At 49.9% G+C, this 15,842-nt stretch overlaps 1 protein-coding gene across 1 annotated transcript in view; it reads right to left on the bottom strand.

The window, feature by feature from the left end:
* The window catches only part of SLIT1 (slit guidance ligand 1), a 180,711-nt gene that overhangs the window by 48,834 nt on the left and 116,035 nt on the right, over positions 1-15,842 (bottom strand). The window contains exons 9-14 of the mRNA XM_047760650.1: positions 13,023-13,170; positions 12,480-12,551; positions 11,881-11,952; positions 9,255-9,326; positions 8,392-8,535; positions 186-349 (exon numbers count right to left, since the gene is read on the bottom strand). Of these exons, the coding sequence (XP_047616606.1) occupies positions 186-349; positions 8,392-8,535; positions 9,255-9,326; positions 11,881-11,952; positions 12,480-12,551; positions 13,023-13,170 (672 nt within the window). The remainder of the gene's footprint in view (positions 1-185; positions 350-8,391; positions 8,536-9,254; positions 9,327-11,880; positions 11,953-12,479; positions 12,552-13,022; positions 13,171-15,842) is intronic.

Genomic DNA, 15,842 nt, shown 5'->3' on the forward strand with positions numbered 1-15,842 from the left:
CCGGAACTCAGTCAAACGAGGGGCAGGAAATTGTAATCCAAGACTACAATGGGGGACCTGGACCCCCAGCGTGGGTCCCAGTGGACCAGGGCACCCTCATCGGAAGCCTCCAGGAAACTTCACGAGGTCCCTGAACAGACCAAAGGCGGGAGGGCGGGCAGGCCAGCGGATGGGCGGGCAGCTACCTGAGCACCGGAACTTCTTGCTCTTGATCTGCCCGATGCGCTTGTTGGCGAGGCGCCGGGGGCTGGCGCAGCGGGCCCCGCTCGTCTCAATGGGATTGGTGCGCAGGAAGTCCGCCAGCCACTTGAGGTTACAGTCACAGATGAAAGGATTCTGGGCCAGATGCCTGTCCACAGGAGATAGGTCAGGGGTCAAAGTCAAGGCTGCACACGTGTGCTGACAGCCACCTGCATGATATTTCGCGGCCCAGAGCCAGGCCGGGCCCTGGAGAGAAATGCACCACCCGAGGACACCACCTGGGGGCGCCCACCACCTACAGAGAAGTCTTGCCAGAGCCTCGTAGGGGGGTGGACCTCGACAGCGCAGAGCTTCCAGCTGTCCCTCTGTCCCCTCTCCTTCTACTCACCTGTCCCTCCCTTGCCACGAGACAAATATGAATGAGGCACGAGCATCCCAGAGACCAGCCAGGGCAACCCTATCCTTCCAAGCGCGAGGTAACAGAATGGGCATTAGAACTGAAGACTGTCAGTGCCCAGAGGCCTTTGGACTGCCCAGTGAGTCTTGCGCCATCCCCTCCCTGTGGCCTCCGGCAGCTGCAGCCCTCCTCTTACAGCCTCTGTCAGGCAGGGAATGAGGCTCGGGTAGCAGGCTGGGCCTGCCGCTGGGGCGGGAGGTCTCAGTGCCTGTGCGGCCCCTCAGCTTGACATGGAATTGCTGTTCCCACCCGAGGCCATAGGGGCTGCCTCTCCTTGAACATTTTACAGGCTGTCTCTTGACACAGGGACAAGCAGAAGGCATTACTAGGTAGCTACTTCTTGGGAGCCACTGACCTTTTCTTTCTGGCTCCCTGTTTATGGGTAGGATAAATGTGGGGAGGGGGCAGCTGACAGGTAACATCAGCTAAGGGAACCCGGGTCACTGTAAGCAACCACAGGAGTGCCTTTCCCATTGGCCCTGACCGCCCTGCAGGCTCAGACCAGCCACATCTGAACCACCCAGCAGCTGGCGTGCCCACCGCAGCATCCTGTGCCCTGCTTTCCACATGGAGACAGCCAGGACAAAGAATCCCTGCCCTGTCCTGCCTACCGTACCCAAGGGACAGCACTTCTGCATGGGGCCGGCTCAGAGGACTTGCCATGTCAGGGGCACTTCTTCTCCATCTGAATGCCATCAGTTCAGATCATCTACCCTGCCCAGAGTCTGTGCCCAGCTCAGCTCAGACCTTGGCCACTCTCTCTCCATCCTCCTAAGCGCCGCTCTCTGGCTGCTGGTTGGGATGTCTGGTGACTGCCTTCCCTGCCTGGCTGTCCTCTCCACACCCCTTTGCAGGGCCCCCCACTTCTCTGCCTGAGTTCTGGCTCCTCTCAGCTCCATAGGTGGACCAGGCCCCTCTCACCCCTTCCGCATCCAGTTCAATGTTTGTTTCCCGACTTAAAGTGCCAATTTGCACAGATGGGATGTGTTTGCTCACTCCCCAGGGCAGAGTGTGTAACTAATGTAAAATACCCCAGGATACAGGAATTGCTCTGGGCTCCTTCCAGCTGCTCATCCACATCTGTCTGTGCCTTCGTACCCAGCCTCTTCCTGAATGAACTGCTTCCCTGTATCACAATCTTGGCAGAAAACCCTGTTTAAAATCAACTCAATTATGTTGTTCAGGAATGTCTTAAAATGCCCGAGGGGTGCAGAGTAGAATACTTCCTCTAAAAGGCTATTTGTGTCAAAAGCAATCTATAAAACTTGAACCACCCACTGAGGCAAGTGGCTTCTGTAGAAACTTAAGTATTCGACTTAAAGTAGACATTTTAGTAGTTGTAAAGAGTAGGGAACTGGGGAGAGAAAATGCTCAGGAAGAAAAAATATATATATTGGGGAAAAGAGAATCATGTTAAAGGCACACCCCAAAATAGGCTGCTCATGCGGCCAGGTAGTTATTTTCATGGACCTTTCTTTCCTTCCTTCCGTCCTTCCTTCCTTCCTTCCTTCCTTCCTTTCCTTCATTCTTTCCGTTTTTCTGTCTCTTCTATTCTTTCTTTTCTCTTTCTTTCTTCTTTCTCTTCCCCTTCTTTCTATATTTCTTTCTATGATGTCGTCTTTCTTTTTTTTTTTTTATTTCTTCTTCTTTCTTCCTTTCTTCTTCCTTTCTTCCTCTTCCTTCCTTCCTTCCTTCCTTCCTTCTTTCTTTCCTTCCTTCTTTCTTTCTTTGTCTTTCCAGGACTGCACCGGCAGCCTATGGAAGTTTCCAGGCTAGGGATCAAATCAGAGCTGCAGCTGCCAGCCTACACCATAGCCACAGCAATGCCAGATCCTTAACCCGGCCAGAGATCGAACCCACGTCCTCACGGATACCAGTCGGATTTGTTACCACTGAGCCACAGTGGGAACTCCCTCCATGGACATTTCTGACAGTGGAAGATAGAAGGGAAAACGTATTCCCAGTCCCTTTCTTTCTTTTTTTTAAAGAAAATTTGTGGCCACACCCGTGACATGTAGAAGTTCCCAGGCCAGGGACTGAACCTTCGCTGCAGCAGTAACCAGAGCCACAGCAGTGACAACATCATATCCTTAACCCACTAAGCCACCAGGGAACTCCCTAGTCTCTTTCTTATGATATACATTAAGAAATCATAACTCAAAATCTTTTGGGGAAAACACTCAACACCATTGGTCAAAGTAAACCCACGCTACGATGTCATATCCACTAGGATGGCTATGATAAAAAAAAAATCGATACCAAGTGAGAACAAGGATTTAGAGAAATTGGAACCTTCATAACGTTGCTGAAAAATGTACAGCCACCTTGGAAAAGGTGGCAGTTTCTTTAAAAGTTAAATTTCCCATGTGACCCAGAAATTCCGAGAGAGATGAAAACATTACATGAAGATGCATAAGCAAATATTCACAGCAGCAATATTCATAATGACCCCAAAGTAGGAATGACCCCAAATGCCCATCAATTAGGAAGGATAAACAAAAGGCGCATGTCATAGAAAATTATTTGACAATAAAAAAGAACAAAGTACTGATACATACTGTAGTACAAAGGAGCCTCAAAAACGTTAAGCTCAGTGGAAGAAGCCAGTCACAAAAGACGATATACGATTTCATTTTTATGAAATACCCAGAAAAGGCAAATCTATAGAGACAGAAATTAGATGAGTGCTTGCCTGGGAATGGGATGGAAATAGGAGATTGAAAATGGATCCAAGGATTTTTTTGGGTAATGAATGTTCTAAAGCTGAATTGCGGTGATAGTTGAGCAACTGTAAATTTACTAAAAATCATTGAATTTTACACTCAGAACAGGTGAATTTTATGATATATAAGTTTATACCCCATTCAAGCTTAAAAGTTAAAAAAAAAATCTCTTGGGGCAAGTAAAACGACAGAACTCAGCCCCAGATCTCGAAGCTATGAACAAATCAAGCAAGATTGGTTGAGTTTAAATCCACTCAGGTCAAACATAAGACTCAGGGAGGGGTTTAACTATCCGAGCCTGTAATAAGAATATCTGATTGTCTTGGTTTGCAGTTATTTTATTCTTTTTCCAAACTGTACTTTAGTTGTTAATATATAATATGTATTATATATAGTATATATAATATATATTATATAATATATAATAGTTGTTCAGTTTTGTTTTACAGCCTTAAATAACGAGGTCTATTCTTAGGGAAAAGGCACAATTGAGGGGCAAGTTAACTAATTTCTCAGTGGTAGGGAAGCGATGCCAGAAATCAAATCCTTGCTCCACTGGCTGTTAGGTGACCTTGGGGGAGTCAAATCACATAATGTCCCTTTGCCTCGGTTTCCTCATAAGTAATTCGGAAGATCTACCTCCTTAGGTCATTGTAAGTATTAAGTAAGATAATAACACACAGAGTTCCCACTGTAGCTTAGTGAGTTAAGGACCTGACAGGGTGCCTATGAGGATGCAGGTTCGATCCCTAGCCTCACTCTGTAGATGAAGGATCTGGTGTTGCTGCAAGCTTCGGCATAGGTCGCAGATGCAGCTCAGATCTGGTGTTGCTATGGCTGTGGTATAGGCTGGCATTTGCAGCTCCAATTCGATCTCTAGCCTGGGAACTTGCATATGTTGCAGGTGCAGCCATAAAAAGAAAAAAAAAAAAGATAATCCATGCAAAGGACAGTGCCCTGGCCTCCGGTAATAAACAGCGGTGACTACTACTATTATCATCAGAATTGCTACTATTACCATCTCTCCCATGGGAAACTTTCCTGGACTAACATTCTGTCCAGCTTTGTGCCCTACTATGACCTTGGTGGCAGTGGTCAAGGTCTCAGGTACAGTGTCTAGGGGGATAGAAGCACTCCTGAAATCCAGCCAGGGAAATTGATAAAGACCGAGGCCACCCCGTGTGCACACAATCTGTTCCATGTATTCACTCTCTTTTCACCTTGAATGGGAGACAGCTCCTCACATGAGACCCTCAGCCCTATGCCCCACCCCCGGCTTTCCTGTGTGTGTCCCCAGCCCTGAGATCTCCTTAGTGCACTTCTCTCAGGTGTTCTGCCACGCACAAAATAATCCACCTTGCCAGTGTCTCCCTGCGACCTCTAATTTCACATCCTTGATGAGGCTTTCCCGTGGTGCTCCCTCTCCCTGGTCATAAGCAAATTACTTAGCAGGAGTGGGCTGTCCGCGAGCTTGTGGGCTTTAATGAGTTTGTCCTCATAGCTGACATCCCTGCTGACATGCCCGGTCCCCAGGGAGCGGGAGCTGCACCTTCTACTCAACCTGTTCTGTACCCATCCCAGCGCTCCATGCAGATCCTATCTGGCAGAGAGCACTGTCCAGCAGGCAAACAGTGGCAGGGATAGCAACAACGATGGCCACGATAATGTTACTAAGAAATGCCCATCAAGCTCCCGTGGCAGGCCCCGCAGGACAGCACCTCAAGTCAAAGTGCAGGCTCAGAATTAAAGAGATGGAATGTGGTGCCTGAGTTTAACCAAACAGTAGAAGAGTTTCCCCCATACAGAAGCGTTCCAGCTGAAATTTGAGACCTCTTTTTCAAAACGTAACTACAACCGCATGAGCAAATGAAGAAGGATCCATTTCAGGCCCCCTAATGAATGAGGGGGTTGAGGCCTTGCAATCACTGGCCTTGCAACCAGATATCCTGAGCTTCCTGATGAAAGCGTACAATGCCAACTATGAAGTCCTCTTGCCAGGAGAAAAGAAAACATCTGAACCTGACCCAAGCTCCCCGATGAAATTTTCTGCAGTACATAGAACAGAGGAACACGTGAAACTATATCACGGGGGGGATGCAATCAGCAAATCAAAACTATGGGGACCTCTCCAGATGAGCGAAGCAGTGTCTTCAACAAATAAGATGCAAAAAAAAGGGAGATAGACTCCTATCGAATAAAAACAACTTCAGCGATACATCAACCAGTGTCAGCCAGTTGTATCACACAGACCTTATTTATTTATTTATTTATTTATTTATTTATGGGATAGGGAATTTTAAAATGCTCTTTAAGTTTTCTTAAATTAATTTTTTTATGGCCACACCTGTGTAAGATGCCAGGCTAGGGGTCGAATTGGAGCTGCGGCTGCTGGCCTATGCCACAACCACAGCAATGCCAGATCTGAGCTGCGTTTGCAACCTATATTGCAGCTTGCAGCAATGCTGGATCCTTAACCCACTGCGTGAGGCCAGGAATCGAACCCATATCCTCACGGATACGATGTCTTGTTCTTAACCTGCTGAGCCAGAATGGGAACTCCTAAAGTTAATTTTTGAAGGTTACTTTCCATATACAGTTATGAAAAAATATTGACTATATTCCCTGTGTTGTACAATACATCCTTGAGCCAATCTCACAACCAATAGTTTGTGCCTCCCACTCCTCCATTCCCCCTCCTACCTCTCACTGGCAACCATGAGTTTGTTCTATCTGTGAGTCTAGTTTGTTGTATTTTTTAGATTCCGCATATAAGTGATATGATACAATATTTATATTTCTCTGACTTATATAATTATTATAAAGCCCTCCAGGGCCATCCATGTTGCTACAAATGGCAAGATTTCATTCTTTTTTATGGCTGAATAGTACTCCATTATATATAGATATACCACATCTTCTTTATCCATTCATCTGTTGATGGACACTTAGGTTGCTTCCATATCTTAGCAATTATAAATAATGCTGCTATGAACTTTGAGGTGTAGATAACATTTCAAATTAGGATTTTTTTTTTCCAGATATATACCCAGAAATGGAATTGCTGGGTCCTATGGTAGTTCTAGTTTTAGTTTCTTGAGAAAACTCCATACCATTTTCTGCAATGGCTACACCAATTTACATTCCTACCAACAGTATATGCATAAGGCCTTATTTAAGTCCTGATTCAAACACTTTCCTTTATTGTTTTTGGGAGCTCACCAAAAAAGTCCCCAGGCCAGGGATCAAACCTGAGCCACAGCAGTGACAACACTGAAGCCACCAGGGTACTCCTACAAATTGTTTTTTAAGTTGTATAACATGTAGGAGACATTTGGAAATTTGAATAGTAGTTAGATATTTGATGATATTAAAGATTTGTTACTTTTTTCTTTTTTCTTTTTTTTTTTTTCAGCCACACCTGTAGCATATGGAAGTTCAGGGACTAGGGGACGAATCAGAGTTGCAGCTGCCAATCTATACAACAGCCGCAACAACACCAGATCCAGGCTGCATCTGTGACCTCTGCTGAAGCTGGATCCTTAACCCACTGAGTGAGGCCAGAGATCAAACCCGCATTCTCATGGATAAGGTGTGGTGCTTAACCTGTAGAGCCACAACAGGAACTCTTATTACATTTTTAGATATAATAATAGAGTTGTATTTTTTTTTGTCTTTTTGCCTTTTCTTGAGCCACTCCCCTGGCATATGGAGGTTCCCAGGCTAGGGGTCTAATCAGAGCTGTAGCCGCTGGCCTACACCAGAGCCGCAGCAAAGCTGGATCCGAGCCGCGTCTGCGACCTACACCCCAGCTCACGGCAACGCCGGATCCTTAACCCACTGATCAAGGCCAGGGACCGAACCCACAACCTCAAGGTTCTTAGTCGGATTTGTTAACCACTGCACCACGACAGGAGCTCCTAGTGTTGTATGTTTTTAAAGAGTCCTTGCCTTTCATGAATAGGTATGAAATCTGTGTGGATGATAAATGATGTCTGAGATTTCCTTCAACGTAGTCTGAGAGTTCCGGTCATGGCTCAGTGGAAACGGACTAGCACCCATGAGGACGCAGTTTTGATCCCTGGCCTTGCTCAGTGGGTTAAAGATCCAGCATTGCTGTGGGCTGTGGTGTAGGTCGCAGATGCAGCTAGGATCCCAAGTTGCTGCTGCTGTGGCTGTGGTATAGGCCAGCGGCTACAATTCCCATTCGACCCCTAGCCTGGGAACCTCCATATGCCTCGGGTGTGACCCTAGAAAGACAAAACACAAAAAAATTAGTTTGGGAGGCATGGAAGAGGGAAGTATAGATGAAAAAAGACTGGCTATCAGTTAAAGCTGGGTGATGAGCACTGAGAGGTTAGCAATGCTACTTTTAATATGTTTGTAATTTTCTATAATAAAAGATTAAAACAAACTCCTATAATTGTTGTGCTCTAATTTTTAATTTATAATCATCATTGCTCTCACTATTTCATTGTTTGAAGCATAATCATTTACAAGATGCACTATTATTTTATGTATTACAAGAAATAACAAAATGTTGCCAATTAAATGATAGGCCATCCATTGTAATACGCATCCCAATTTCACAGCTGTTAATGTGGAAACAATGCATGTCCTAGAATCAATGGGTAATAATAATATATGAATATTAACTGTAGCCAGCATGTTAAGAATCATTTGCAATGAACTAAGCTCTGTATAAACATCCCTTTTCATTTCCTAATGACCCTATGAAGAAGATGATCTCGTTTTATGAATGAGTAAACTCAGCCCCAGAGAAGCTAATTAACTGCCCAGGGTCACACAGCCAATAAGAGGCATAGCTGGGATCCGAACCCAGGACTGTTTAACCCAGAATCCGTCCTCTACAAGAGGCCATTCCCAGTGAGTAAAAGGCACAGGGTAAGACAGCTAGCTGCCTGTATCTGGAGGCTGTTACTTCCCCCAGGTCCACCTGTTGGGGCAGGGGGCAGGGGTCGGGGGGAGGAACAAGGGCAGGGAGGCACTCACAGGGTCTGGATGGCCCGCAGGGAGGTGAAGGTGCCCTTGGCGAGACCCTGGATCTTGTTGTCGTACAGGGAGAGCAGGGAGAGGTTCTGCAGGTCCTGGAAGGCGTCGGGCCGGACACAGTTGATCTTGTTGGCATTCAGAAGCCTGTGGGCAGAGCCAGGGCCAGTGGGGAGGGGAGAGGCACAGAGGTGGACTCAGCACATCCTGGGCACCCTCCCAGGCCCCCATCAAGTGTTATCTCAGGGCGGAGTCCCCAGGTGCAGGCCTCTGGCCCTCGTCCACTCCACGCAGAGGAGCCGGGAACTCCAGCTGCCATCTCCATGCATGGGGACCGTTTAATCACCCAGCTCCTCTCTTTCCAGGAACAGCTGGAGGTGCCCCCATGGGATCTGGGACAGCGGAGGGCACGGAGGCAAAGCCACCTGCAAAGGCCTTGTGGGGGGTCCTCCTCGCCCCCAGGGTTCTGCTGGGTTTCCCAGGCAGCTGAGACGGAGCATCTGGCTTCTGTGTATCTCAGGTCCAGAGAGAAAATCCTTGCCTGAATGCTCAAGGTTCAAGCAGGCTGAACTGGGCCTGGGGGTCCCACTGCAGCGGACAACTCTGTCCCCAGCGATGCCAAGGTCCCCAGGAACATAGGCCACGTCTCAGGAGCCTGTCAGCTCAGGCATCACAATCAGCTGTGAATCACCTCTCTCTCTCTCTCTCTGGCCCCCGTGAGCCCCCTGGCTTCTCACAGCCCTACCAGGTCTGCATGCCTCCAAGCTTCTTGCCTTCATGAATTCCACACCCCAGACTGAGAGGCCGCAGGAACACCTCTGTCCTCCCTGGGGCCCACCCAACATCACACACATTGGGGTCCTTACAGGAGCTGGAGGGTGAACAGGCCTCCAAATACTCCCCGGGGGAGGTCTGTGATCTTGTTCCCATAGAGGACCCTGGAGAAAAGGCAGCAGAAAGAGAGCATTAGCGGACAGCCAGCAGGCCGGGCCACAGCTCTGCAAGTCCTGGCCACACAATGGTGCCCCTCAGCCTTTCACACTGCAGGTCCTAGTGGTGTAGGCTTGTTGTAAGAGGGGCCAGCAGGTGGCAGTAAAGAGTGCTGGAAGGGGTTTCTACCTGCACGAAGGTCCCCTATGCGCTAGCGGCAGATGCCACCCTCGTAACTTCAGGAGCACTCCACTTAATCCCTGCCCTCACACACAGCTCCCACAGAAGCCTGCAAGGGGCCCTTCCAGAAACCTCATGGGAAATTAACCTGGTTTGGGAGCCAAAAGGAGATGGTTCAAAGAGAAGAAAATCCCAAGGGCAGGAATAATTAACATATTTTCAGAGAATACAGGCAAAAACTGGAATGCTAGACGGCGCATGCGGTATGAACCCTAGTGCATCAAGCAAGTCTTTCCAACATGGATAAAACACCAGAAGGAAACAGACCAAAGTGGTAGCTGTACTGAGATCTGCCAAAAGGACTGCAAGTGGGTTGTTTTGTGCTTTAACATTTTCTTTCTTTCTTTCTTTTCTTTTCTTTTTTTTTTTTTGCTTTTCAGGGTTGCACCCAAGGCATATGGAGGCTCCCGAGTTAGGGGTCTAATTGGAGCTACACCTGCTGACCTAGGCCACAGCCACAGCAACACCAGATCTGAGCCACATCTGCGACCTACACCACAGTTCACGGCAATGCCGGATCCTTAACCCACTGAGTGAGGCCAGGGATTGAACCCGCGACCTCATGGTTCCTAGTTGGATTCATTTCCACTGCGCCACGACGGGAACTCCTGCTTTAACATTTTCAAAGTTTTCTACATTGGAGCATAAATCCCATGTATAATCAGAAAAAAAAAAAAAAAGCAAAGGTTCAAAAAAGATATGCCAGCAGGAATAAATTCAGACAGATGGCGAAAGCATCGAGGGAGTTTGGGGGGCTTGTTCCATTCCAATATCCCAAGCAGCCCCCACCAGCCACCCCTGGAAACATTCTATCTGGGTGAAAACAGAGTGTGCTGTCTCTCTGAGATGGTTCTTAGAAGAAGACACAGCAGCAGCTAAGTGGGATCAGGGTTAGCTCATGCAGAGAGCTCCAGTGTGGCTTGGGTGGAGGAAACAAATGGGACAGTAGCTTGGATTTTTCCCATCCAGCACCAGGAAGCCACTGAGACACGATCAGATTCCCATTTGGAAAGATCCCCCCATCTGCTATGTGGAGAAGGAAGGGAGCAGGCATTGAGGCAGGGAGACCAGGCCAGGGTCTGCCAAGGTGGACCCTGTCTAAGGATCTTTTTGCATGACCTCGGCTTGAAAGTTCCTATCTCGTGAGGAGGCGGCTGTAACCAGGGAGTCATGAGCAACAGGAACCCACTTAGATGGGTTATGGTCAAGTTCCAGTTGAAGAGGAGATGCATTCACTTTTCAGAGGAAGACCCTGCATTTTGGCAGTCACCAAATCAATCTGATCTTCTCAGTTGAAGATACTGACCTATCACCAGGCTGTTGTGTACAGCTGTGTGGGTTGCACACTGCACAATTTTAGGGGTGCCATCCACAATGGGCCACATGCTATCTTGAACTCTACCCTAAGACAGGAGGGTGCACAGCCTCCTGCACTGCCCCAGGGAGAGTTCCATTCTGTTCGGCCTCCCAGGCCCCTAATCTATGCCAAGCATGTGTCCAGTGCTGCCAAGGGACAGGTGAAAATACTCATTCTTAATGGTAACGAATGGCCCCCATCAACTGGAAACTTGCCTGACTACAGGGCACCCTGGGTTCACTCTCTGTGTAGACAAAATACTATGGGACCTCAGTGAGTGAGAGGCTTGCGGAACCCAGGGGTGTGAGTAACGGTTCTTGGAAAAAGAGATGAAGTAACATTTCTGAGATGAATTTTCCATGCTTCATGATGTTTTGTAGATTGATGGGTCCCCAATAAACCACTGAGTGAAGGGAAAGACTGGACAGGGCTGGAGAGTGGGGTAGGCAGGAAACACTGTTTTCGCATCAGCCACTACGACATGGGATCAGAGTGTGTTTGCGATGAAAGATACAAGGCGTGGCAGATTTCACAACTGGAGCTGGTGGTTATGGCCCTCATAGGTGACCTGGGGAAGGCTTAGGAGTACGGAGGGCTGGGCGTCTGTGGAGAGATGGTACCAACATGAAGGCTGGGCTGAGTCAGATGACGGCCACAAAGAATGCTGGGAAAATCTCCACCGCAGAAAGGAGAGCATCACAGTTGTCATGGGCAACAGCTCAGCCTCGCTTCTCCACACCCTCAGCCCTTGATTCCCTCCTCCCCTACCCAGCTACAGAGGGTCCACAAAGAGGAAGGGGAAGCTGGGTACAGCAGCCCTGGACATTGTAGCCAGAGGAAGACCCACTGAGGCTAGGTGGGAGGGGCTGTGCTCTCCTCTAGCACCCACTGGAGGGGCCCTGGGCTCTGCTGGCCTTCTTGGGGGATGCCCTGGGCCACTGCAGAGCTTTGGTGCTGCTACTCACAGTGAGTTCAGGGAGCGGAGGCCCTGGAAAGCGTCAGGTGCAATCTCCGAGATCTGGTTGTTGCTCAAGTCTCTGCAAAGTGAGCAGAGGAGAGAGGGTGGTGGAATCCCTCAGCAGCCACCAAGCCCTGCCTATCCCTTCTACCTCCTAGATACCATAGGAGGCCAGGGCTTTCTTTGATATTAGGAAAGAGAAGAGCCAGTTCCCTTGTCCATCCAAAAAGCCCACAACCGGCCACTATATCCCTGAGCAATCATGCACAGGCAGGCACCCCAGGCATCCCTACACCCGCTCCCAGCCTCTATTGCTCCCAGGGGGGCCCAGGCTGAAATGGGAGGATGACAGTCAGTTCTGTCCCAGCCTCAGACTCAGCATCCTCTTTAGGCTTCCAGACAACCCCCCGAGGAGGTCACATCACCGCCATCCCCACATCACAGAGGAGCCTGGCAAGAAGGCCAAATGATAGCTTTGCCCACCCGGGGTTGCTCGGCTCTAGGGGGCAGAGGCAGGACCTGCCTACCCCTCCACCACCAGCTGTGGTGTGCCTGGCCCAAGCTCCACCCCCTGCTGACCCCCAGGGAACATCAGGAGGCACTCACATCCTCCGCAGCTTTCTGTAGGGAGAGAAGGCTCCCGGGGGGATGGACTTGATCCCATTGAGCTCCAGGCGGCTGCAGAGAGAGGACACAGAGGAAGGACAAGGTCAGGTCACCCCACACACTTGCTGCCTGCTGCCCGAACTAGGCACTTTGCCTGCTGGCCCCTGCTCTGTCTGGAGTAGGGGGACTGGCACAGGCAGAGAAAAGGGACAGCTTTCAAGCTCCCGTCCACCCTATCCCTGGCTGCGGTGGCGGAAATGCAGGCTCACACATGATGCTAATAGTAAGAGACCAATTCCAGCAGACTCACCCAGCGGGGCTGGACTGATGGATCACAGAGGGACTCCCCTCCCCACCCCTCTACAGTCGCCAGTTTGCGCAGAGAGCTCGGCCCAGAAGTGGCAAAGTGTGTCTTCCCTGTTTATACAGAGGGGGCCTCCGGGCAAGCCTTGGGGGCAGCACCTGTTCTGGCCTGTCCCTGGACCACCAGAGCCCGGCCCAGCCCACAGGGAGCATCCCGCCCCCTGCCCTGCCTGTACTCACATCTCCGTCATGGTCTCGGGCAGATTGGCAGGGATGGCGGTGAGGCCTTTGCCACGACAGTCGACGATGCCGTTGCTACAGGCGCACATGGCAGGGCAGGAGCCGGAGGAGAGGGTGCAGGAGGGCACGCGCCCTGCCTCCCCCTGGCCTGCGGAAACAGCGGCCTGTGACCTCAGGGTGTCCTCCCTCCCTAGACTTGGGCGGACGGGTGGGGACAGGGTGTGTCTGTGGATGGGGATGAGCCAGAGGAGATGCCCAAGGACCGTGATGTAATTCTGTGAGTGCCTGGCGCAGAAAGGGTACTGGTGAGATGTTTGCTGAACTTGCATCTGAGCTTCACTGTGCTGCACGAGAGTGTGATTCACATGCTAGGAAATCCCAGCCTCGGTTCTGAAGCTCTGGGTCCTAGTCCAAGTTATTCAACCCGTCTGAGCCCGAGTATGACAGGGACCGTGTTTATCGAGCACCTACTTTGTGCCACATGCTAAGAGAAAGGTTGTACCTGCAGTAACTCATTGAATCCTGCTGCACAGCCCCGTAAAGAGCATGATGTCATTGTGGCCACGTGACAGGTGAGAAAACCAAGTCCTCAGAGTTAATTTGTGGAAATTCGCACAGCTAACAAGTGATGGAATCAGGGTGAAACCCAGTGTCTGAGGTAAGGGCCCACCCTTTCTCAAACCAAGGTGTCACTTCCATCAGGTGCGTGACCTTGAGTGTACAGCTGGCTGAATTTCTGCATGTGGACACAGCCACCGAACTGCCCCCTCAACATGGACTATTTCTGTCACCCAAGAAGCTGCCCTCGTGCTCCTTTCCCAAGGTAGCTGAAATTCTGAGATCTAGCACCAAAGATTTGTGCTGCTTGTTGGTGGACTTCACATAAACAAAACCAGACTACTGCATCCAGCTCGCTTGCATTTGGCTTCTTCCATTCAATATAAAATCTTCAAGGAGTTCCCGTCATGGCCCAGTGGAAACGAATCCAACTAGGAACCATGAGGTTAAGGGTTCAATCCCTGGACTTGCTTAGTGGGCTACGGATCTGGTGCTGCTGTGGCTGTGGCTGTGGCCTAGGCCGGCAGCTGTAGCTCTGATTCATCCCCTAGCCTGGGAACCTCCATATGCCATGGGTTCAGCCCTGGAAAAAAAAAAAAAAAAAGGCAATAACTACATTTTTTAAAAAATTTAAAAATTAAAAAAATATAAATAAACAAATAAAATCTTTGCAATTTGCCCATGTTGGGTGAATTTGTATTTTGTTCTTTTTCATTGCTGAGTCATGCTCTACGGTATGGCTCTGACATCATGAGCTAATCCATTCTTTTGTTGGTGGCCTTTTGGGCTGCCTCTAGCTTTAGGATATTATGCAAAGAAAACACAACTGCTTGGATATTCTTGGCCCTGTGTTTTGCAAAATATGCACCTTCCTAGCAGTGGCACGGCAGAGTCAGGGGGTAGATACATGTGCAACTTTAGTTGATTCTGCTAAACAGTCTGCAGAGTGGCCAGGCCGACTTGCACCCCCACCAGCATTTTAACCTCCAATCCTTTCCTTGGCTAGGAAGGGTGGGCGCCAAGGTCAAAGGGAACAAAGCCAGAACTCCTGGCAGATTGTGAAATTGTGTCCTTCTCAGGACAGGGGTCACTGGGGTGAAGAGACCCCAGGAGAGAAAAAAAAAAAGCCTGAACAGAAAAACCAAGGTATTCCAAATGCAAAGGAAAACGTTTCATTCCCAAATTAAATTGTCCACATGAGTTTATCTATTTCTAAAACCCGAGGCAGCTGCAATTACTCAGAGGTGCTGCCTTGGCCCAGGCTCTCCATACAAACGAGTACACACCCATGCGCGTACTCTGCTCTCCCACTCACACACTCTCTCACACACACACACTGTCACAGACTCACACATGCACAGACACACCTAATACACACTCACACACTCACTCTCTCACACGCAAGCTCACACTCACTCTCATAGAGTCACACACACAAGCTCACACATGCTCACACACACGGCATCCCTAAGCACAGCGGTGTTCTCGGGCACTGCGGGGGCTGAGGAGGTGGGGACAGCCACCCCACCCCAGCCGTGCGCCTCACACCAAGGAGAGGAGGCTGAGCTCCGTGTGGCTGGAGGGCTCTTGTTCACAGGCTTGGGAGAAAGGGGCAGCCCCTGATTTGTCAGGAATCTGAGAAGCAGCCATTTAGCCAGTGAACATTGCTTTTGCATCTGTGTCTCTGTATCGAGCACAAGCAAAGTGCTGAGATACAGGCAGAGAACACGGCACAGGTACCCATGCGCTTGCGGAGACTGCAGTCTATGGGGAACCCCTGCCGGGGCCAGAGAAGGCTCCCTGGGCTCTGCAGGGTGAGGAGGAGCCAGGGACAGCAAGGCGGGGAGGGTGTGCTCAGCAGGGAGATAGTCTGCAAAGATGCTGGGGTGGCAGGCACCTGCTCCCGGGAGGGGCAGAGGTGAGCACAGTGGGACGCATGAGTGAGGAGGCCGCCAGGCAGGGGAGGCAGAGCTGGAGGGCAGTATGGAGTCTCCCAGGAGCGCTGGGCAGCTGGGTGAGGACGAAGCAGCAGTGACCAGCCCAGACTCATGGGTCCCTTTAGGTCTTACTGGCTGCAGTCTGGAGAGTGGAGGAGCCAGAAAGGAAGTGGGTGGCAGGGCAGGAGGCTCTCACAGGACCCAAGGTGGAAGACAGAGGCACGGACCCCGGGGTCCAGCTCACTTTGAACTGAGGCTGGAAAGCCCAATTCAATGATCTTTCATGGTAGCAATGGGGGAGGGGAGAGGCGGTAGGAGGAGGGGG

Source organism: Phacochoerus africanus, chromosome 15, assembly GCF_016906955.1.
Source record: "Phacochoerus africanus isolate WHEZ1 chromosome 15, ROS_Pafr_v1, whole genome shotgun sequence".
Lineage (NCBI taxonomy): Eukaryota > Metazoa > Chordata > Mammalia > Artiodactyla > Suidae > Phacochoerus > Phacochoerus africanus.